We start from the raw sequence: 22,826 nt of genomic DNA, 5'->3' as shown, positions 1-22,826 counted from the left end.
AAATGACGGGTGTGTGCATTGTGCTCGCGCATGTACATGGATATTGGTTGTCGAGACAGGAGCTTTTCTTTGACCGAACAGGTGAATGTCCATCATTCATGCAGGAGGAGGACTTGTGATCAGAAGAAACGATAGGAAGGAAGGGCATGGTCAGGTACAATGCAGGGTGCTACACGAAGCGTTGCGTTGGAGCCAGTCCATGGCAGATGTCTAAAGGGCATATTCAAACCGGTGTCGAAGCTTTGGAGCCGAAACTGAAGGAGACAAAAAGGTAAACGTGTTCAATATCGATGGCAGGGCCAACACCACTTCGATCTGCCATGGAGGAAGGAGCGGCTTGTGATCACGCGGAAGACTTGGATGAAGGAGCGAAGGAAGGAGCGAGCAAGCAACATATAAAGTGAGGCCGGAAAGATTTCCAGTTCCGGATGAACAAAACCTGATGCTGCAGCTTGATCAGGCTGACTAGGCACACAGAACCCATGAGCAGGGGTTGTTGCCTGGAAGTAGGCGTCACTTCAGGGAGAGAATATGCTGTAAAGCACCATTGAGAAAGGCTTCATTGGACCTGGATAAGATTGATCAACCACAAGTGGGGAACATCTGGGGGTATTTGTTTTGTGTGTAAGAGTGGTCTAAGTCCAATACAAACTTGAAGTGGAATGATTTGGAACCCAACTCAGGCTTGAGCTAGAAATGCCGAAAAGATGTGGTAACGGCGTACAACGCGATAATAACCTCCTGTGATCCATATCTCCCTTTCTGGTCTGTTATAGCAAGGGAAGAAAAAATAAAACAAGTAGTGGATTTCTTCATCGTACACTCATCTCGATCCCCCTTCCGAGCCGTCAACGCCACAACTCAATCCGCCACAAGATGCCCAATTGACGCCGAGTTTTTCAAGAAGTTTGTTGCATCAGCGAACTGATTCGTTTGGCCAATGTTGATGCTAGGGTTTTTGCCTGGGGTTTGACGATCCTCAAGCATCAACCTTGCTCTTCTTCTTTTGCTCGACCTTCAACAATAGTGCTCTGTTGATGTGTGGTAGGACACCTCCGAAAGCAATGGTGGCTCTGATCAATGTGTCCAGTTCCTCGTCACCTCGAATAGCCAATTGAAGATGTCGGGGAGTGATACGCTTGACCTTGAGATCTTTGGCAGCATTGCCTGCAAGTTCCAGGACTTCAGCGGTCAGGTACTCGAGAACGGCGGTAACATAGACGGCAGCTGGACAAGCGAACGGGTCAGTCTCTATATCTGCTGATGAAGTTTTATGGCAGACCAACCTTTGGCACCAACACGCATCTTGTTCTGAGTATTATTCTTGAGGAATCGCTTAACTCGACCGCAAGGGAACTAGAAAGTGGAAGTTGTCAGTTTGTTGATGACTCAATTGACGGTGCGCGATTCGGCGGGTCTTGCGCTTTGCCTCTGTCGAAAAGTGGTATGCGCGCAACAGGCTACACTTCACCAAGCTGATTTGTGATGAAACGCGTGAAGCTGCGCATGAACTTATCGACGACAGCATTGCGATGATGTAGAAACATGACTTAAAGTGTAGGACGGATGTGGGTGGCAAGCTCACCTGCAACCCAGCCTTTGCGCTGTGGGACTTCTGAGTCTTGTTGGAAGAGTCTTTCGCGCCAGTGGCTTTTCCGCCAATACTCTTGCCTTTACCTCCTGCCATTGTGATAGTAGTTGTCCGTTAAGAGTAGAGGATAATCGTGGTGTGGTGGACGATGACGGTGATAAAGTTCTGATGGAACGATGTAAGAACCAACGCGTCGGGATGTTGATGTGGGTGGTTTCAAAGAAGTGACAAGGTGGGAGGGAAAGAAGCGCAAGAAGCGCAGCGGGTGCAGTGGTTGTGTTTCGACGGACTCACTGCAAGGAAAAACAACAACCCGGCCGCTAAGCCGTTCTGGGCACTGGCGTGCGTGGTTGATCTTGGCGGGGTTGCGAGGTGAACAACAATGAGCAATTCACGACATAAAGGTCGCCAGGCACGGCCGGCTGGGGCCTGGATCCGATGTTGATTCGGACGGGTACCTAGATGTCAAGCTTGGGGAGATCAGCTGATAGATACATATTTTACCTTGTAATTGAACAAGTACTCCACTGGATTATTAGCCTTGCGCCGTGGTAGGAGCTTGGTCAACAAGTGATTGCCAGTGCCAGTGACATTCTGGTCGCATGTTTCTTGATAACCATGCGGTGACCACGAGATCTAACAACGTTGCAAAGCCGGCCGGCCACATTGTTGTATTGTTATTCATTGCGAGCAAGTCGACACAGTGAGTCATATGGTCTTCTCTGTTCATGGTGGTCGTCCGGTTAAAGGGGACTGCAGCCCAGCGAGATATCAAGATCGGCAAGGACTTGGCATTTCCTTATGTAATCTCCGGGGCTGCCATCCATACGAAACAACATTCGAAAGATATCATCACCATCGGATTTTTCCTATCTGCTCAAGTTGAGAGTCTGCTGTGACTACCACGGATTATTAACTGCAGTCCCAGTCCCATCAGGGTCACTGCCAAATGATTAAAACGAGTGTACGGATACCTAATACATGAAACCCATTCTCTGTCAGATAATTCAAAATCGGAGACTAGCTCCTCCACAAACAATGCACAATCCAGTCCCAAACAAAAACATAAAACCACATTTCAACTAGTTTGAGGTATTCTTCTTGCCGCATGGGAGAACTTGGGTACGAAAACGCCTTGTTATGCACCACCCTTCTCCATCACCCACATCCACGGAGATCAAAGTGTACAATCCAGAAGGTTCAATCATTCTTCCACAGGATGTCATTCGTGAGAAAAGTGCAAAACAATTATGCTGTATGCCGCACCCATCCGTAATCCCTGTCATTCGTAACAACAATCTTTTTCTGTAGTCCAAATCATGCAGTCATGTGACTGCCCTATGCGTCTAACTTTTTCTCTCGAGAGGGGTGCGTCGTGCGTCGTTTCGTGCATCGTTGACTCGTCATTGCTCTGCATGAGCGTCATCAAAGGGGTATGGGGTATATGGTGGGATTTGGGGTTCATTCCGCAATCGCAGCTGCGGCTGCTCTTAATTCGTCACTGCCACGCCCATTTTGGCGGCGAAATCCAATGGCATTATTAACACCAGGGCCACGGGATTGACGGACTGGGTTGTTATTGGGGTTGCCAGTCTCCGGTCCCATGCTCACCGTGCGTTTGCTGCCGATGGGAGCAGTGGCCTGGAAAGATTGGGCATTGTTCCATTCAGCCTCGGTTCCGAAAAAGCTTCGTTGGCGTCTGGGACTGGTCTGACTGGGGTTGCCATTACCCATGGACAGGTTGGAAAAGCCAGAAATCAGAAACGGTTCATCGCGGTTCGAACCTGGGGCAGCGGGACCTGTGGTGGGCGTCGTCAAAGTCGGAGTGTTTGAGCCGGCAGTATCGTTCAATGCTTGTAGACGAGCCCCGTTGGTCTGCAGGGCAGCAGGAAAGCTGGCAGATGATGGAACCGGAGAAGGACTCCAGGATCGGAGGTCTGCAAACGACTTGGCATTACGCAGATTGCTATCGGCGGTCCTTCCAAAAGCATTGGTGTCCAGGACATCGAGGAGTCCGACGGAAGATTGTCCTCGCAGAGTGTTGAAGGCAGGAGACTCATACTGCCGACCTTCACTGAAATCGGCGGTGGAGGATCGGGCCAAAGTTTGACGAAGACCCTCACCAGGGCCGAAAGCCCCTGGAATTGTTGGCGGGCTGACATTGGTGCCAGGAGCAGGTCGATGGATATGGACCTGACGTGCCTCACCCGAACCCCGCGACGTATGCATCAAGCCCATGTGATGAGCCAAGGTATGGACAACACGGCGGTGATGAGGTTCCAAGGTTGGTGGGAAGATCAGGACTTCTCGACTGGGGTCTTGTTTGAACAAAGTCATGTTGGTATAGAACTCCAGAGTTTTTGCGTCATTCATGTCGATATCTTGGTTGATTAGCTCGGTTGGAGAGACGCTGTTGGTCCATGACTTACCAGGTTTCGCACTCCGATGTGATAATGGAGATGGCGTATTCCTTGACAAGGAGGACATGGACACCTGATTGTGAAGCTGCGATTGTGGCACAGGACGATGTTGCTCTTCTAGCTGGCCGCGGCGTTCCCTCTTTTCACGTTCGATACGTTCACGTTCAGCTAGAGGTAGCATCTTTTTATACTCGACCCGCAACTTGCGACCACTGAGATCCATGTGATTAAGTGCCTGAATCACCTGTTCGGTTTCTTGTGGAGAAGTAAAGTTCGCAAACGCTAAACCCCGGAAGACACCATTATCAAAATGATAGTTGAAGGCATAAGGCAGGGGCAAATTCATATCGACCATCAACTGGACAAGTTGCTCTTTCTTGACAGCAAATGGGATGTTCTTGATGACAATGGCAGTCGGTATCAGTTCGTCATCGTCATCCTGATGTTGATGTTCGTTGCGACCTTGAGGGCCTGATCTCTGAGGGAGGAGGGAAGGGTGTTGAGGCGCTTGTTGTTGAAACTGGGAGGGTTGATCAAACCAGAGCTGAAAGAAAGGGGCAATTAGTCATGCTCGCAAGTGCGATGGAATAACCGGCGACTCACATTCGAGATTCCAGCTCGGCCACGAGATGGCTTAACGCTACGCGACGGGCCAAAATTTGGATTTTGAGCCATACCATTCAATCCGTTTCCAAAGGATTGCAATGAACCACCACTCGAACTCCAGGTCTGCGCGGCACCAGCATCATACGGAAAGTGTATGTTGCCTGCAGCAGGATTCTGCATCTGGCCATTGAAACCATCTCTCATGTTATCAAATCGCATTGTAGGGAGCGATCCTTCACCCCCATACATAGGGTTATGCATGCTTCCATAACCGTCATTTCGACCGACGGGACGATTCATCTGAGGGTTTCGAAATGCCCTCGGAGAAGTTCCAGAGACATCTTCATAGAAAGCCTCGGAGGCGTTTGAGAATGTTGCCATGTTGAAAAGAATAGATCTTGACCACTTGACAGGTTTATTGTCACCTGGTAATTGATGGCAGGTTCCGTGGCTGCGATCGGGGGATGTCGAATTGTACTCGATTTGACGCGAGCTTGGCTTGATAGAAGGGCTTCTTGAATGTGAAATGACCCAGAGTGGCGGTCGCGAAAAAAACAGACAGCAGGGGTATATGGATTCGTGGAAGCGTGAAACTCGATGCGGTCTGAATCTAGTCAAGACAGGGAATGACAGGTACAGATACTGGGTGTAGGCAATTGCAAATCGATGAATATTGCAAAGATTGAGTAGTCGTGATTGAGATGGACTGGTGATGATGGTGGACCAAGCGATTTTGTGACTCGGGGACCAGGATGGTTGTTGGATGCCCAAATTATGCCTTTCCCTCGAGAAAGAAAAAAAGGTGGACACGAAAGGGCCTAGCTGAGGGAAAGAGGCATGTTAAGGACAGACGATGGCAGAGGGCCGTTCGAGAGGAATCAAGGATGTGGTATGGAGTAAAGGTGCAGGCGACAAATGTCTTGGGGAATGGAAGAAAAAGAAAGGACAACAACAAAAGTTGGATCTTTTTTTCTCCTGGAGATATGTACGAGTAAGAGGGAGGAGGATGAATGGAGGGAGGATGGAGAAGGAGAGCGAAGCGCAGTGCCGTGCAGGTGCAGGTGCAGCCAAAGAGCGACCCGGGAGACGAGACCAGACTGGGAGGGACCCAGGCGTGACCAGCCAGACAAGGAAAGACGCAACCTTGAACACTGGCAAGAGACACTGGTTGCTGGATTGCCAGTAGGGATTAACAGTGTGATGGTGTTTGAAATTAGGGAGAATCTAGAAGGAGACTAACAGAGGAGCAAAGCGCAGAGAACCACGCGAAGGTGATTTTACTGCCACCGACGAAGCCTGGGCTAGTGGTCTTTTGGTCCTAGTTTCTTCGCAGCTGCGGGCACTAATCAACGCCAACTGCTACCCGGGACAAGTCCACAGGCTACCCGCAAGTCTCTCCTCTTGTCCACTGTGGTCATCCCTGTTCACCTATTGTTGTTAGGGGGAATTAGTTAAGACAGTTACGGGCATTCACTGCCTGGAAACGCTGAAGATTTTATGCCTTCAGGTATGCTCGGTACTTCCTCCGAAGCTACGTTGGCGATAGAAGAAGTCGTCCTCCTCCTCATCCAAGTCCTTGGTTCAGACATCAAGCAGCTATGGCGAAGAGGTACTTAACGACTAGAGCGAATAATGGTAATGATACTCCCAGCTAACTTTACGCGGTCGGAGAATTCATTTCATACCCTGCATCCCGATCATCCCAAGCCCACCCTCCTTTATAAACCAAAATGCAATCTGCAATCAAACTTATCCAGCTTACCCTCCTGACCCCCTGTTGAGAGTGCTGATTGTCTTCCACACAATCCACCCTCATCTGGGCACTTTGTGCACTCGAGTCCCGCGAAATCTCGGTTTCACTATCGCTCCATAGAACTTCCTAGACTTTTTCGCGCTTGTTCTTTGCCTGGGCCAGTCCCACCGTGCCGGAGCCTTGCCCTCACCTCCTGAGTTCTGACCCTCCCCTTACTCACCACACCCAAAGATTCGTAGATGATCCAAATACGGCAGCCAGGCTAACCCTTCAAACAGAGGGCTTTTATCCTTGAGTCTAGGTTCCACTATTCGCCTCATTATTTTGCAGGCCCTTTGCCACTTCACCCAATGATCGTGCACTTGTAGATCCCAATAGCCATGGCCCAAGAAGCCACGAACGGTGGTTCCTTGTCATGCATGAGAGCGAAGAGACACGCCCGGTAAGTCTATCCGCAGCAGCAGTCAAATGTATGTGACAATCACAGAGCACGACTTCAGACTATGAATACATAGTCTAGGTGAGGAATCAATATTGTAGCAGCGAAGTCGTGAGGTCGTCAAGTTAGTGGAGGTTGTTCAGGTTTATCCATACCTGGAGGGAACGCTCCCTTCCGCTTACCGGCCAGCCAACCGCCAAATGGCATCTACGCCATCATGGTCTGGGCAAAATAGGCCTTGTCTGGTGCCAAAGGTCAGTGGTCAGTGGTCAGCATCCCCCAGACCCTAGAGTCCCCAAAGCCAATTGCGGCCCAAGAGCAGTCAAGGTGAGATGGATGGCCCCATGGCTGATGGCGATGGACAGTTCGTGTGTCAGGCTTCCTGGTGCAAGCCACAGCTGATGTGATAGATCTGTCTGTTGAATTGCAGAGAGATTGACAGATGCTTGACAATGTTCTCTCTTGAGCTAGGTACCAATCAATAACATCCCGTGAAGAGGACACAAGGTAGTTATATATATCAAGCCTAATTAAATGCCTATGAGCTAACAAGAACTCGCCATCTTCGACGTGGGCATCCTCAACAAGACAGGGCATATCTTGTTCCTACCTCCCTTTCTAGGTCCTCAGGTAGGCATCTGCCTTCGTATGTACTGAGTAGCGTGGCTCCCTCTCTGTGGGGGAGGAGTTTCGGTATCAATCATGTATTCGACAAGTGAAGCGAGTTTCGTCCTCAGCGTAGCCCTTGCTGTTCCTTTAAGATCCTCATGGTATTGTAGCTCCTCCGTGACATTAATGATGCAGCAATCGCCATGCAAGATGGTTGTTTGTGGCCACTGGCCAGTATCCGTACCTGCCTGCACTCCATATTCCATATTCCGGCAGCACTCTCAGATTTATCCGGGGCATTCCGTAAACGGTGAACCGGGAGAACCGCAATGCACTGCATTATGTAAGACGGTGCCTGAAATTTGATTAGTGGGAAAGTCGAGTCTTGGTATTGCAGCAGAACTTGAACGGATGCGATGTCATAGCCTGGGCTGCTGCTGCAATTCAGTCGAGAGACCATTCACCAACACCAACATCAACATTGAACACCATCACCCGTCCACCATTCCTCGATCTATAAACGACCAGCCGTTCTTGTTCTTCACTATAGTCCGCCGCTGAACCTGTTCTTGCGACGTTAGACGCTGTACCGTCTTGTTCCTTGGTGCCGCGCAGTACCAATTCATCGGCATCAAGGCTGCCCGCGGTTGCACTTCACCTCAGGCTCTGGCCTTGTATTGCACTTCCTGTCGCGTCTGCACAAACAAGACAGAACATGTACCTTAGTCTATCGCCGAGACACTAGCGACATCATAAACACACTCAAGAGTCCTGTTCAATCTTCTGCATTGTTCTTTTCTTCCTCACACGGACACCCATCACTTTCTCCTCATTGTATGAGAGAACAACTTTGGCGATAAGACTCACCATACCAAAATGGCCTCACAGGGCCTCTCAAGAAAGCGCCCTGCTCCGGGTACATCTCCTGCAACCTTTACACAACAGATGCACAATGCCGCAACAGCTTTTGGTGATGGGAACATCGGACCGCAACTTTCGAATGATCAGTTTCTCCAGTGGGGTTCCACCGGCCAGAACAACCCCTCACAGTACAATGATAATAGCTATGCCATGAACGCAAGCGCCTACCCTCAAGTCAACCCACAGACCTCAAACCAGCTCACTAGGAGACCTACTACACAACTGACCACTCGCGGCCGTGTTGATGAAGATCCGGCTTCATGGGTGGACACCAGTGTCGGACAACCAAACAAACCGGACCCCGAATGGTCGGACGATATCGCGGACTTGGAGGCAAAGGCACAAATCGCAAAGCGGGAGGCTCAAGGAAAGAGGAAACAAATCCCCCCTTTTGTCCAGAAACTCAACAGGTCAGTGTCGTGAACCGTGATTGTGGGAAAGCGCTGACTCTCTCTAGCTTTCTAGAAGATGGCAGAAACACTGAACTCATCCGTTGGTCAGACGATGGCAACTCATTCATTGTCCTTGATGAAGATGAGTTTGCAAAGAAATTGATTCCCGAGTTGTTCAAGCACAACAACTATGCCTCATTTGTCAGACAGTTGAACATGTATGGCTTTCACAAGAAAGTGGGCCTCTCCGACAATTCAATGAGGGCAAGTGAGAAAAAGCACAAGAGTCCCAGTGAATACACCAACCCGTACTTCCGGAGGGGTCATCAAGATCTGCTGTGGCTGATTCAAAAACCAAAAAATGTCACGGGAACTGGCAATAAGAGAAAGGGCAAAGCAGATAATGATCCCAACGAGGACGATGCTGATGATTATGCCGATGATGTTGTCGTCAATAACCCTGAGGCTCGTGTGCGGAATCGACCCGGTCAACTCACTCTTGGCCAAACTGAGACGGCTTTGACAACAGAACAGTTCCAAAGTGTTCAGCGAGAATTGGCTGCGATTCGACATCAACAAAGTCAAATCTCTCGAATGATGCAAGGTTTAAAACGTGAACATGAACAGCTTTATGGGCAAGCCGCAACCTTCCAAGACCAGCATAATCGACACGAGAACTCCATCAACGCCATTCTCACCTTCCTCGCAACCGTCTACAACCGTAGTCTTCAAGGCCATGACGGCATACAAGGGATTGCAAACATGTTTGGTAATGCCATGCCTGTTGATACGAGCCAAGGTAATGTCGTCGATGTTGGTGACTTCAACTTCGAGAATATTGTCAGTCCGGACGCAGGCGTTGCAAAGTCGTTTAAGAAACAACCCCTCCTGCTCACTGATGGGCAACAAGGCCGAGCAAACACTCTGTCACCTCGTGACGCTACTAATAGTCCATACTCTCAACGTGCACGTCTCTCAAATCCCAACATTCGAAATACCCAACAAGCCCACATGTCTCCCAATGTGGAAGAGGTCTTTGACTCGGGAGTCAATAGCCCAAATACCAATGCACAACAACCTATGCAACAATTCAACACAAATGCTCCTCGGCAAAATATGATGACCATGATCCAGAGTGCTAATGCACGCAACAACTCTGCTTCACCATCCACGCCTCAGCAAGATTTCAACAATGTCCTCAACAGTCTCGAAGCCTCTGGTGGAACAGGCCCACTGAATAATTCTCAGCGTGCAGACGTCCTCCGTATGATCAACAATTCTACACAACAACCGTCCGGTTCCGATAACGCATTAATCAATTCCACACCTCCCCCTGGACCCGCCAATTTTCACAGACGTCTCGCCAGTACAAACGCGGACCTCGATCACCTCGCAAAACTCCAAGCCGAGCAAGATAAGAGCGTACAGAACCTTACAAATCTCTTGCAGCCACTCAGTCCCACCGGATCCATCCCTGGTATAGGCGACGGACAATCCCTCCCACCCCCACCATTAGACATCGACGACTTCCTCAATCACAACGAATACTTCGCCGACTTTCCCACCGACGCCAACGGAAACTACGATTTTGGCAACACCGGACTTGGCAACACTACAAGTGGCCAAGGGGCAGGAGGCACCAGCGGTCTCGACTTCGGCGACTACAAAGACGACGACGAGCTCTTCGGCAACCTCAGCCAGCCCGCTAAACAGCAACAAGGTGGAGGAATAAACTACGACTACGGGTTTGACGGCACGGCCGACCCAAAATACGACAATATCAGTGATTTCGAAGGTGGCGGTCGCGTCGAGAGCGTGCCAAGCAGCGAGGTCACGACTCCCAACAGTGCAGATATTCCTCGCTCCAAAGGACGGAAGTTGAGCAGTGTCGAGGATCAGAATGATGCAAAGAAGCGGCGGCGCTCTTGATTGATGCGTAGGAACACGTCCTACGTACAGCATTGAAATTGGAGAGGACGTGTCTTTGGTAGCTAGCCGGACGTGGGCGTGTTCTCTGGGTCGTGGACGACCTTGGATTCAAAAGATACAGCTAGGATATCGTCACTGGTCCGGCGCCCTCCCCTAGATCTAATGGCCTAAATAGAGCCGGAGGAAGGTTTTCTAAGGAACGATGATAACGACGACCATGCTTGTACGTGTATACCAACGAGGTGTGATCAGATTCAGATCAGAATCAAGCAAAATTCAAAACTTCACATTAACGCTGAAATCGAAGTAGATATACTGGGCAGGGGCAATGGCCGTGACATCTCAAATCTATCAATGTTGTCGAACTAGGTAAATACCTACCTAAGTAGCCTCGCCAACCCCATCGCGCGCGCGGTAGTCGTCGTACGCGGTATGGTCGAGCAGGAACGTCCCATCCGTGATGTTGAAGCCTGCGTTCGCGAACATGACTTCCCACATTGCGTCGTCGGAGAATGTGAAGTCCTGCTGGTGCTGCTGGTGGTGTTGTTCACTGTGGAGGTGTGATTCCTGGTGTGCGTGGTGGACGGGAGGAGGGTATGGTGCTGATGTTGGTGCAGTGTTGAGGATCGGCGTCGTGGTCGTGGAGGCCGTGGATGTCGTGATTGCGCCGGTGTTGAATGGATGTTGTGGGTATTCGGGATGTACTGCTGGTGGTGGTCGTGGCGCATGTGGATGCTGGTGCTGCGCTGAGATATCACCGCTGGCAATTTCCCGGGGCTGGAGTGAGGGATTTGAATTTCCATCTATATGTAGAGTTGCGTCTCTCGCGTCATGACTCGAATGGTGTCCCATTGCCATTCGGGGTTCTTGTTGGTAGCGTGAGGTGCCTGCGATACTAGCTGGGTGTGGCTGTCGCGTGCGACTAGCCTCCTTGAACTCACGAAGCACATTGCTTAGAAATTTAGCCTGCAGCCAGCAGCTCGATTTAACCGGTGCGGAGTGTTGAGCGAAGGATTGGGCTGTTGCGTGGATCGTGTCGATCGTGATACCCTCAAGCTCGCTTCGCATTTCTCTCGGCACACAGAGTAATAGCTGTGATAGATTACGGTTTGATTAGTGATGTCTACCCAGTGAGGTAGGAGAGAGGTAGGAGCTGTTCCTGTGGGCGTGTGTACTCACCTTCACCAGAAAGACAGCGGCGTAAGCAATCATGACATGAACTGAGTCTTGAGCGAAATATAGTAAAGGGGAAATGTCGGGCTCCGACACAAGACTCAGCATTTCTATCGCGCTAGCATGACTAGTCCAGATTGCCGCCGTCCTCATCGCGGCCGCGGTTGATGGTAACGTCAACGGAGGCTTGAGGGAAAATGACGAAAGAAGCAATCTTAGATGGATGCCGTAGAACTTTATCAGAAGCTTGTTGCAGGCTTCGCAACCAACTGTGTGGGTGGGTGTCAGAAAAGTCTAGAGATTCATCGTCGCCGAACGCACCTTCTTCGGCGATCTGTAACCAGTGTTCTTGCCATGCTTCGACTTGCTTCTCGATGATCTTCAGTAGCGAGTCTCGTTGATGCATCTGAGATCGTGGACTTGTGGTTCGTTGGCTCTCGAGCAGCTCGAAAACTTCCGATGTCAACAGTCTGAGCGAGACGAATGCACATAGGAGAACATCGCTTGCCAAGGCCCCTGGAGAGCGGTACCAGATGTCCACTGACTCGAGGAAAACACTTCGATCGATCATTCGAGGCTTGCCTGTTTGTAGGCTTATGCTGAATAGTCCGTGAGCTGACTGCAAGAAGGACTGAAGGATACAATACCGGCGTTTCGGCGCTTCGAGTCCAATATTGCTTATATCGACGACTTACCTACGATCGTAAACGAACAATACAAGCCAGGTCCTTTCCACATTTCGTCTCTTCCTTTGGTCTGTACTATTTAGCGTAGTGCTGAACTGTTGATCGTCCTCGGTCGAGAGATTGTGCCAACCAAGGTCCATACTCAACCTGATTGCATAGCCAACATTTGACCATGCTCGCGTATCATCGAGCTCTTTCCAGTATGTGAGGATGAGAATAGCTTGAATTACCTCGGGTGATTTATCCCCCCTTCGGAACCCTTCGCAGAACAGCGTTTCTGCATGGTCTTTCAGTCCAGGATATGCTGAAGGGTTCAAGATCTTTGCGGCAACAGTGAGTACCGTGGTCAGAAGGAAAGACGATTTCTCCTGAACATATGCAAAGGTATGTAATGTAGGATCAAGCTGACAGATATATGGATTTAGATTTTCCATGAACCTAGCAGTATGGCGTTAGTAATTGTGGCCAATCGATTGACAAAGTCAAGGCGGTGATAAAGATGTAACTCTTCCGCCAGATGCCCTGGTACATGCTCTGATCGGGCGACAGAAAGACTCCATTGGCCGAAAACTCAAGGCTTTTGGAATGCCTTGTCTCCGTAGTGAAATCTTTTAAGCTCATGACTGGAATGACCTACCCGTTAAACAAGGACAGCGCAATATGATAGTTGACTAGTCCAACTGAAATTGGATCCCTAGAACGTGCCGTGGACGAAGGGCGACTAGGAGCGACCACACCTGGAGCAGTACTGAGGATGTTTTGTAGTGAAAACTGGCCTTTCATGGCTTGCGTGTTGAGCAAGTCAGGTGGTTGGAAGGTTTCAGAACTGCCCCAAAACCCAAGTTGATTTGGAGCCAGCGTGCCCGGCCTCGAGCTTGAATCTGTTCCATCTGCACGGCAAGTCATGGGAGACTCAGGTTGCACTTTAAGTGTGGGTCGGCGCCCTCGTCGATGTTGCCGAAAGACACATTCAAAAGATTTGCGAGTGCATCTTTGGCATTTCTCCTCATCCGGTTCAATGCGACATTTCATTTTGACCTTTCTGCATGAAAGGCAGGCATTGGAACCCGCCCCACTAATAATGTCAATTCACGTAATGTTTGATCACTATAGGTATGAAATACCTCATCGTCGAGATGCGGACTGCTTTCCGTGCGTCGCTCATCGTGGAATATTACACATGACTTGTAGTTGATCTTCGCATTTTGAATTTGGAGGAGCACAAGATCCACCCTGCCAGACGACGAAGGGAGCAGTCTCGGCTGTGGAACGTGTTAAGCTTTTGTCACTATAGGGAGTGCCTGCCGAAAATAATATATCAAGAAGCCCAGAGTTGGATTGAGAATCAGTAAACGGTCTCAACAAGACCGATTTTCGAAGTCGCCGGAAAAGCCTCCAGCGTTCTGTGCTCAAAGACCACGACCACAGCAGAGAATGCACAATAGCTCCACCGGTAGATGAAACACTATCAATGGTGCTCCAGGCCTTGAGGTATGTTGTGAAAGCTTGGGATTAGCTCATGAAGTTCAAGGTACGTCGTAGGAGATATTTAGCCAAATCCCTATTGGGCTTAAGTGGGACTAGTTAATTGCTTAGCCCAGCTTCGCATGACGGCATTCGAGAGAGAGGATCGTGTCCAAAGAGACTTGGAAAGCCCACGAAACCCTAAGGACCCCCGAACTTTCTTCTAGGTTGGTTCCGGAACGCATTCACTTAGGTGGACAAGGCACTTCAGAATTAGTCAGGAGAGTAGCCTTAACTAGACTCTTCTAGCCAAAGAACCCAATATTCATAGCAGTTACTGATCACAAAGGCTGTTCTCTTGTCCCATGCAGCTCAAGGGTGCAATCAGTGATGAGGCATAAGCGAACAGCGTGGCGATCACTAGTTAGGCTTGTTGGTTGCTTACCCCAGATTTCGCTGCTGACCTCGTGCAAAGGACCAGGGATCTGCGCTGTCCGGCATCTACGAAGAGACATGGTGAGAGTGTGCCGGTTAGAGCACCTCGGCTCCCGCCCAGAATGAAGGATAGTCACAAGTTAGACCACTGGGGTGACCTCCTCGCAAAGGGTGGCGTGTGCCTAGAGTTCTTATCAGCGTTGAACCCCCCAATTCGCCGGTCCAATCTGACCCCCATTTGCTTAAACGCCGGTCGGTCTCTTAGATTGGAATCCGTGGTGACGATTGAGCAGCGGGAGCTGTCCAAATTTCTCATACAGCGGAACGTGCACTTACCGATGAAATTCAACCGCGTTGAATTCATGCATGCCTCGGAGCTTGACCACTGGAGTCACTGAGCTTCTCTCGAACTTGCCACGAATGTGAGTCCTGGCATTCCTTGCGATGAGCAGACAACCCTTTTGATTTTCAGCTTTCGAAAGTACGAGGGGCGAGTTGACCAGATTCAATCATCTCACAGCGCGCTTGCATTTGGAAACGACGAAATGGCTATCCAACAGAGCACCAATGGGACCCTCACTAAAGCCCATGTAAATTTGATGACCGATACTGTGATTGCGAATTTACCACCAGATGCTTTACGGTCGGTAATACGTTCGATTTTGACGACAGATTCTGGATTTACATCGATATTTGAGGATCATGCAAGGCAGTATCTTTGCAAAACATCACCTGTCTCTCTCGGAACTCTTTTTCAACCAGATGGTGCAAAAGGCTGGCATGTCACGCCTCATTTTGTGGCCGCTCAGTGCCGCATTCGAGCCATGATCGGTAGTGGTCTCGCGATCGACAGTTTGAGGCACCTCAAGCAGATTGTTGACCAGGTGAAGACAGTCTGCCCAGCTGAGGACTCCTCCAATGGATATGACTTGGTGAATCACATCACGTCCGTGGATGGTGATATTGTTCAAGCCTTGACCGCAGTCCAGAAGAGTCTCAACCAGCCATCAGGACAAAGGGAGTTGACTCGGGGTGAATTTGAGGAACTTGATGACCTATTCCGCTCACTGGTCCTTTGTCGGGACCGTTGGGACGCCGAAAAGCAAGAGTTCTTGTTTGAACGTAGTCTAGGTGTCATCGCGGGTGTTCTTGGTAAAGAAATGGAGAGCAGAGACGAAGCATATTCACAGAAAGACAATGAACACCTGACATATTCAAATGGCAGTAGAACCATTGAGACCTTTCAGCTCGGGGAAAAGGCACTACCAAGGCTTTTTTCCGGCTTGTGGCAGCTTTCTAGCCCTTCTTGGGGAGTGGCACCCAAATCCAAGATCTTCTCTCAATTTTGGAGGTTCGTTGGTCAAGGGTTCACTGCGTACGATATGGCAGATCATTACGGTGATGCAGAAATACTCTTCGTAAGTTGTGACTTAACAGGATCTCCTCTGTCCGCTATCAAACTGACCCGGAGGTCACAGGGCAAATTTCGAGCAATATACTCTCGGCCAGACACGATTTTTGGATCTACGAAGTACTGTGTGTTTCAGCCTTGCACGATCACGGAAAAGGTCGTCCAAGACAACGTCTCAGAAAGATGCAAAAGGCTCGGTTCTGATCATGTTGATCTGCTCCAATTCCATTGGCAATTTGTAAGTTTGACTATGGTTACAACTGAGGCATTTACACTGACCAGATCACAGTATGAAGACCAGCAATATATCCAGGCGTTGAGGCTGCTTGAGGCCGATGATAGAGTCAAGATGCTTGGTCTTTGCAATTTCGATACGAAGCGACTCGAGGAGATCCTGGAAGCTGGAATCAAGGTCGTCACGAATCAAGTTCAGGCAAGTCCTTCAACCCATGAGTAGCGACTCCACTGACTGGTGGCTCAGTTCTCCTTGATCGATAGCCGCCCAGCTATGAGAATGGGAGAGGTATGTCGAGAGCATGGAATAAAGCTATTGACGTATGGAACACTGGTACGTGTCTTTGCTCTTGCGACCGCCAAGTGGCTATTATTCACATGCTGTCTAGTGTGGTGGCTTTCTCGCCGAAAAATGGCTGGGCAAGCCCGAACCTGAACTGTTCTCAGGTGACATAACACCCAGTCAAAGGAAGTATTTCGAGATGATACTTGCATGGGGCGGATGGGCATTATTTCAGGAGTTATTGCAGACTCTTAAGGTGATTGCGACCAAACACGATATGGCAGTGTCCAATGTTGCCACACGATGGGTCTTAGATTTCGACTATGTGGGTGCTGTTATTGTTGGTGCTAGAATGGGTGTTAGTGAGCATGGAAACGAGAACCTGTCCAGTTATGGATGGCGATTGGACGATGAAGACCAGGAAAAGATCAACACTGTGTTGAGACGGAGTAGGAGAAGCGAGATGTTCGAAGTCATAGGTGACTGTGGAGGAGAATATCGAACAACTTGAGTCGACAGACGATAGCCTGACTCTACAGTACTGGAGAAATAAAACGGCCGCTTCTGGACGTGAGCAAATGTACTACATTACTGCCACAGAAATGCTAGGTGTGCTTGTCATGATCAAACTATCCTTAACTCGAGAACAGAAGTTCTTCCCGAAACACAGTTCACCATTGCCTGTGGTGATCCCGATGCCCACCACTCGTCAAAGAGGCACAGCCGTAGTCTCAGCATGGCTAAATTGTCGTGGTTGTAAGCGTGTGATTTTCAGCTGAGATTTGCAACCAGGATCCGGACATGCAATCAGGCTGTCCGTCGTCATCCAATCATTCCTGTGAGTCGGACGCTGTTTTGCTGCGAGCAATGGCAGTACTGAAGCTATCCAGGTTCACACATCAGCCGCGCGGGAACATCGGACCGCCAATTTGGGATCTCTTACCAAGACTGTAGATACTGAAACCTTGGCCTTCTGGAAGATGAAGCATTTCTCCCCGTAAAGTAAAATGGTCCCCTGCTTTTGCGCCACAGTATATCCTTTCCCCAGGGGGGCAGATGACCTCAACGTGCAAATCATATAACTCAAAGTTATCCACGGCGTCCGCCATACGTATGAGGTGAAGTTGGTCGTGGCTATCCGACGTTCAATTGATATTGAGAGGTTGAGCACTGGTCATCTAATGTTCAGCCGTCGTTGACTAGCGAGGCACACAGGGGCTAAAGGCCTTCAAGATTCTGCTATCTAATTAATGTAGCCTGTACATGACCACGTATCTGGCGTGCGGAATCTCCAAGAAAACATTAGTCACGACTACCTAGGCTGTTGGTTCTCCGCCCGTCGGCCACTTACCGACCGGTGAATTCGATTACCTTTCCCCAACACCACATAAAACGCCGATAATCTATTGTCTCGTCCCTATCGCCTTTCTATCAGACAATGATGAATCACAGACACGCGCTCTCTTGGTAGTTAGTCCGCCAGTCTAGATATGGATTCTCATCTTGCAAGGTTCTAGACACTGATAAGAGTGCCGTATCTGGTGGTATCCTTACGTTACATAAACCCGAGGTCCAGCCCAAAATTGAAGTTCGAACCCCATCAAGTTGAAAATTGGAACCTCGTCGAAGAGTTGAAGTTACCCATAGTGACAGCATGGACTCCAAGCTTTCATTCACGAACGCAAAATCTGTGGAAATGGGTAAAGCTGGCAGAACCCTATCGGAAGGAAATGGGGTGGAAGTCGGCAGAGTGGCTGCGACTGGCACCATCAAACGAGACCTTCGGCGACGACATATCAACATGATTGCGATTGCTGGGATGATTGTAAGTGAACTCGAACGGCCAAACCCGCCTCCCTACATGATTGTACTGACTCACGGAAGGGAACAGGTCTCTTCCTGGCATCTGGTCAAGCCATTGCTCTTGCTGGCCCTGTCGGTGCACTCCTGGGATATATCTTCATGGGATTGATCACCATTGGAGTTGCCCTTTGCACGGGTGAGCTTTCAGCTTTCATGCCTGTAACTGGAGGCTTTGTAAGACACGCTACCACTTTTGTGCAGCCAGCACTTGGAACCGCAACTGGTTGGAACTTTTGGTACACCATGGCCATCACTGCTCCAGCGGAACTCGTGGCAGCAGCCACAATCATCAATTTTTGGGACAACACCATCAATGCGGCCGTCTGGTACAGCGTTTTCATTTTAATTATTGCAGTCGTCAATTTTTCGGCGGTTCGCTGGTATGGCGAGGTAAGTGATCTTCTTGGTATCCCAAACCGAGTCATAAGCTAACGTCTGGCGACAATAGTCTGAAGTATTCTTCGCGGCTCTTAAGATCCTCCTGATTGTAGGTCTCATTATTGCCGGCATCGTGGTCGACCTTGGAGGAAATCCAGATCATGACCGTATTGGATTCAGATACTGGAAGAACCCTGGAGTTTTAAACACTTATCTTGTTGACAGTGACAAGAACACTGGTCGATTTCTTGCCTTCTGGAGTACCCTTTTGTCTGCATCTTACAGCTATGCAAACGTACAAGTCGTCGCACTTGCTGGAGCGGAGACCAGAAACCCTCGGCAGATAATTCCGAATGCCATCAAGATGACCTTCTGGCGAGTCGCGATTTTTTACATCCTGAGCTTGTTCGTCGTCGGCTTGCTGGTCCCATACAACGATCCAAATCTGGGCATCAGAACTGGAACTGCTCAGCAAAGTCCCTTCGTCATCGCATTCCAGCGTGTGGGAATCAAGGGACTGCCCTCCGTGATTAATGCCGTGGTCTGCACATCTGCTTTCAGCTGTGGCTCAGCATGCGTCTTCCTCGCATCACGCACACTTTACGGGCTAGCAGAAGAACGTCAAGCCCCGAAAATTTTCCTAAAGGTGAATCGCTTCGGGACGCCGTGGATCGCAGTTGCAGCCTCTTTGATCCTCATGCCGTTGGTATACCTCAGTCTCGGAAGCAATTCGTCTGTGGTCTTTGGGTGGATGGTGAACATCACGACAATTTCAGGTCTTATAGGATGGCTGGTTATCCAAGTTTCATTCCTGAGGTTTTACTATGCCATGAAATACCAAGGTATAAGTAGAGACCGTATGTTGACTCTCGCAAGCGCCTCACCTGCTATAGACTGACACATAACTCTAGGCCTACCGTACAAAAGCCCTCTCCAACCATATATGGCATGGACAACCCTGGTCGCAGTGACTCTGGTGATTTTGTTCTCAGGTAAACGGCCACCAACCAGAGCATCATTTCGTCACAACCACTAATCTCCATCTGCAGGTTACAGTGTCTTCTTCCCAGGTAATTGGAATACTTCGGCTTTCATCACTTACTATATCGATATTGCAATCTTCATGTGTGAGTATTTAACGCCTCTTCCCCTCGACTCAACCACTACTTCGAAATCAAAGCCCGGCGTTTCCTCCGATTGCTAACTTGATGAACAGTTCTCTGGGCAGTCGCTTGGATTTTCTTCCGTTCGAGACCTCTTGCTTTACACGAGATTGATTTGTCGGAGATTGAACTCATTGAACGCGAAAAGGGGACGATGGAGGTTGAACCGGAGCTCAAGTCTTGGTGGAGGCGATATATCATCTGAGCTCAAGATGCAACAATGGTGAAACCTACCGTCAACCCATATTCGAGGTAGTGCCGTGACTCAACTAAGCCCAACTGTCAAGTATTCGTTTTCACCATCAATGCAACAGATACCGTTTGCGCCCTTCCTTATGATGGAAACTATCTGTTCGTAGTATTAGCTAAACTGTGTGAACGATTCGCCATTGATCCATTGTGGTACAGTACCCGTCGACATTGGAAGATACGAATACGTTCACATCAAGTGTTTCATGGCCAATATCCTTTGCAATCATAATTCATGCGTCGTTCACCGAATCATGAGGAGATCCAAACGGCCAAGAACGTGGCTTGCACAGAAGTTGGGGGCGCCGTTGCCTGTTCTAGGCATTACAGAGAAGCCTAGCCCAATCAACGTGGAGCGACGCTGGCCTCGAACATGGTTGAATGCCAATCCGAAACGAGTCCGAGACAGCCTTGCTGGCTATATTGGCATGCCTATCCTAGACTCCTAAATGTCAATGATAGCCGATTTACATCGTGCTTTGCATATTTTAGATTATTTTGCTACTTGGCAAAATGTTTGGTCTCACGAACCTCGTATTGCGAGAAGGGGGCCTTGCGAACATCTGGCAGAGAGAGAAGCAGGATAAAGCCAATGGATCTGCACCGATTCATGGTCAGATGGTCGAGGGCAGCCATTCCAGCTCCAAGCCTAGTCGTTCTTTTCAACGGTGCTGTGCACCCAGTTCTCAATGGCTTCGCTGCGTCATTCTTTTGGCATCCTTCTTTCAACCCTCATATTAGCTCATCTGGTGAATGCACTCGAGCTGGTTGCGATTCGCCCTAGGGGTGACCTCGGCCCTAAGTCTCGTCTTAGGCCACGAGATACTTCGTTGTTGGATCTGAGAAGCACCGAGACGTTTCTATGGGGTGCTGACAGTACGTTATCCTGATACTAACTTACTCGGACCAATGTTGACATCTCCTCCAATCTAGACAGCAGTGCGCCGTTGGCAAACTTCACCATATACGCTCCAGAAAACAACAGAAATGTTCTTTCCATGGAAAAGTTCGACGGAATGCTTCTCTCCTGCAACGCGACCCAGACAGGTTTGGAATTGCAGTTCGAAGATGACCAGACCTTTGCATATGCGCAAAGGGTTTGGGACTGGGTCAACGGAGCTGACAATCATACGTTTCTGATGGTCGTTGGAGCCGGAGACTGCAGCAACAATCCATACAGAGTGCCGTATTCGGTTTCCGATATTGTCTATGATGAAGACCTCAACATTGCTCATTTGAATGCTACAACTGGGTCATGGAGAGACTTGGCCCCGTCCTTCCAGCTGCAGGTTGGTAATGTTGCCACACCACAAACACCACAGAGCCGAAGACTGCGGGAGCGGGACATCACAAAAGAAGTTTCTTTTCCCCTGGCGAACGAGCTTCCTTTTGTTGCAAAGGTTGAACAAGGCCCAATCATTGGTGAGTTGGAGTGTGAGAATTGCAGAACAACCGGGAAGATTGACTTCGAGCTTCGTGTAACACAAAATGCCGTTGGGCTGCCTGATGGTGTTGAGCTCAAAATGAGCCCTACAGGTGTATCGGCTGTTGCCAATCTCAAACTCAAGCTCGGAAGTAATTTCAAGTCTAAGAAGGAGGTGTTCAAAGAGACTGTTTTGTCGTTCCCACTAAACAGCATAACAATCCCCCCTGATATTCTCAACGTTGGGCCCTTCTTGGATATTGATGCCGGTGTCGAAGTCACGGGGGTTGAAGGGTCGATTACCGTCACTGGAGGCGTTACATCCAAGATTTCTGACTCTGCAATACTCCGAGCCAATCTCTTTGATCCTTTGGACAACGAGTTCTCAGGTTGGTTGCCAGACATCGACTTCTTGCCACCAGAAATTGAGGCACAGGTGTCTGCAACGTTACAGATGTTCTTCATGCCTGCCGTGCGGCTCAAGGCCGAAGCATTGGGCCAGGGTGTTGAGGCTGGACTTGAGCTTAAGTTGCCATTCATCGACCTCAAGCTGGAAGCCACAGCCAATTCGAAAGGCGGAGTCTGTGATGATCCTGCGAAAACAATTGGAGTTGAGATCGAGCCTTCCATCGGAGCGGAATTCAAATTCGAGGCAGGCACCACCGACGGTGAGAAGACTCCCATTGAAGTCACCATCGCAACAACTTCCTTCCCACTTGGAGGTATCTGCTTTGGCACAAATCCAGATGGTAATGACGCACCGCCACCACCAGCATCCAGCAGCAAGTCTAGTCCCGCTGCACCGAAGTCATCTTCAAAAGCCTCGACTGCAACATCCGCTCCTGCGACCAAGTGTACCGCAAACAATGGCATTTTTGGTACGTGCATATCCACCAGCTCGTGCTCGAAACAGGGCGGTGTGTCCGAGGCAGGTCACTGTCCCGGAGGAATCGATATTCAGTGCTGCTATCAATCAGATGGAAGCGGTGATAGTTGTAAAACCGATGATGGAATATCGGGGACATGTATGTCTACTAGTGCATGTTCGAATGCTAAGGCGCAATCCGTCCCAGGCTTTTGCGCTGGCCCTACTAACATCCAATGTTGTCTTCCCAAGGCAGCACCTCCTCCAACCAGCAATACTTGTGTCCTCAAAGATAGTGGCATTTCTGGGGAGTGTATCAGTACTAGCTCATGCTCATCGCTTGGTGGTAAATCCACTTCAGGGTTGTGTCCCGGGGCGGCGAACATCCAGTGCTGCACCTACAGCACCTGTTTTGTAGGGATGCAGGAGGGTATGTGCCAGCCAACATCGACCTGCAAAGGCTCGACTCATGCAGGGCTCTGTCCTGGCGGGAACAATATCCAATGCTGCACAATATAATGATTTTGGTTCGACCTGGA

The 22,826-nt window shown here is 49.5% G+C and overlaps 8 protein-coding genes across 8 annotated transcripts; 4 read left to right on the top strand and 4 right to left on the bottom strand.

The window, feature by feature from the left end:
- Positions 1-979: 979 nt before the first annotated feature.
- HTZ1 (histone H2A.Z) lies at positions 980-1,687 on the bottom strand (the record flags this gene model as incomplete). The annotated part of the gene is made up of 3 exons (XM_064847577.1): positions 980-1,227; positions 1,287-1,356; positions 1,586-1,687. 3 exons carry the CDS (start codon positions 1,685-1,687, stop codon positions 980-982), a joined length of 420 nt encoding a protein of 139 aa, XP_064704689.1.
- Positions 1,688-3,052: 1,365 nt separating this feature from the next.
- Positions 3,053-4,998, bottom strand: LTR84_003996 (uncharacterized protein; the record flags this gene model as incomplete). Its single annotated transcript, XM_064847576.1, has 2 exons — positions 3,053-4,555; positions 4,615-4,998. The coding sequence occupies 2 exons, from the start codon at positions 4,996-4,998 to the stop codon at positions 3,053-3,055; spliced, it is 1,887 nt and encodes a 628-aa protein (XP_064704688.1).
- A 3,296-nt stretch (positions 4,999-8,294) lies between these two features.
- LTR84_003995 (uncharacterized protein) lies at positions 8,295-10,660 on the top strand (the record flags this gene model as incomplete). Its single annotated transcript, XM_064847575.1, has 2 exons — positions 8,295-8,749; positions 8,797-10,660. The coding sequence occupies 2 exons, from the start codon at positions 8,295-8,297 to the stop codon at positions 10,658-10,660; spliced, it is 2,319 nt and encodes a 772-aa protein (XP_064704687.1).
- Positions 10,661-11,041: 381 nt separating this feature from the next.
- Positions 11,042-11,872, bottom strand: LTR84_003994 (uncharacterized protein; the record flags this gene model as incomplete). The annotated part of the gene is made up of 2 exons (XM_064847574.1): positions 11,042-11,752; positions 11,840-11,872. 2 exons carry the CDS (start codon positions 11,870-11,872, stop codon positions 11,042-11,044), a joined length of 744 nt encoding a protein of 247 aa, XP_064704686.1.
- An 88-nt stretch (positions 11,873-11,960) lies between these two features.
- Positions 11,961-13,302, bottom strand: LTR84_003993 (uncharacterized protein; the record flags this gene model as incomplete). Its single annotated transcript, XM_064847573.1, has 3 exons — positions 11,961-12,432; positions 12,529-12,957; positions 13,157-13,302. The coding sequence occupies 3 exons, from the start codon at positions 13,300-13,302 to the stop codon at positions 11,961-11,963; spliced, it is 1,047 nt and encodes a 348-aa protein (XP_064704685.1).
- A 1,661-nt stretch (positions 13,303-14,963) lies between these two features.
- LTR84_003992 (uncharacterized protein) lies at positions 14,964-16,857 on the top strand (the record flags this gene model as incomplete). The annotated part of the gene is made up of 5 exons (XM_064847572.1): positions 14,964-15,836; positions 15,897-16,067; positions 16,119-16,262; positions 16,311-16,352; positions 16,453-16,857. 5 exons carry the CDS (start codon positions 14,964-14,966, stop codon positions 16,855-16,857), a joined length of 1,635 nt encoding a protein of 544 aa, XP_064704684.1.
- A 1,143-nt stretch (positions 16,858-18,000) lies between these two features.
- LTR84_003991 (uncharacterized protein) lies at positions 18,001-19,485 on the top strand (the record flags this gene model as incomplete). Its single annotated transcript, XM_064847571.1, has 3 exons — positions 18,001-18,171; positions 18,231-18,599; positions 18,658-19,485. 3 exons carry the CDS (start codon positions 18,001-18,003, stop codon positions 19,483-19,485), a joined length of 1,368 nt encoding a protein of 455 aa, XP_064704683.1.
- A 1,203-nt stretch (positions 19,486-20,688) lies between these two features.
- On the top strand, positions 20,689-22,583 carry LTR84_003990 (uncharacterized protein; the record flags this gene model as incomplete). Its single annotated transcript, XM_064847570.1, has 3 exons — positions 20,689-20,875; positions 20,933-22,300; positions 22,540-22,583. 3 exons carry the CDS (start codon positions 20,689-20,691, stop codon positions 22,581-22,583), a joined length of 1,599 nt encoding a protein of 532 aa, XP_064704682.1.
- Between the last annotated feature and the right edge of the window lie 243 nt (positions 22,584-22,826).

Source organism: Exophiala bonariae, assembly GCF_035927105.1.
Source record: "Exophiala bonariae strain CCFEE 5792 chromosome Unknown scaffold_18, whole genome shotgun sequence".
NCBI classification, from domain to species: Eukaryota; Fungi; Ascomycota; class Eurotiomycetes; order Chaetothyriales; family Herpotrichiellaceae; genus Exophiala; species Exophiala bonariae.
The sequence above is the reverse complement of the archived record's forward strand: the minus strand, read 5'-3'. Positions and strand labels throughout refer to the sequence as shown.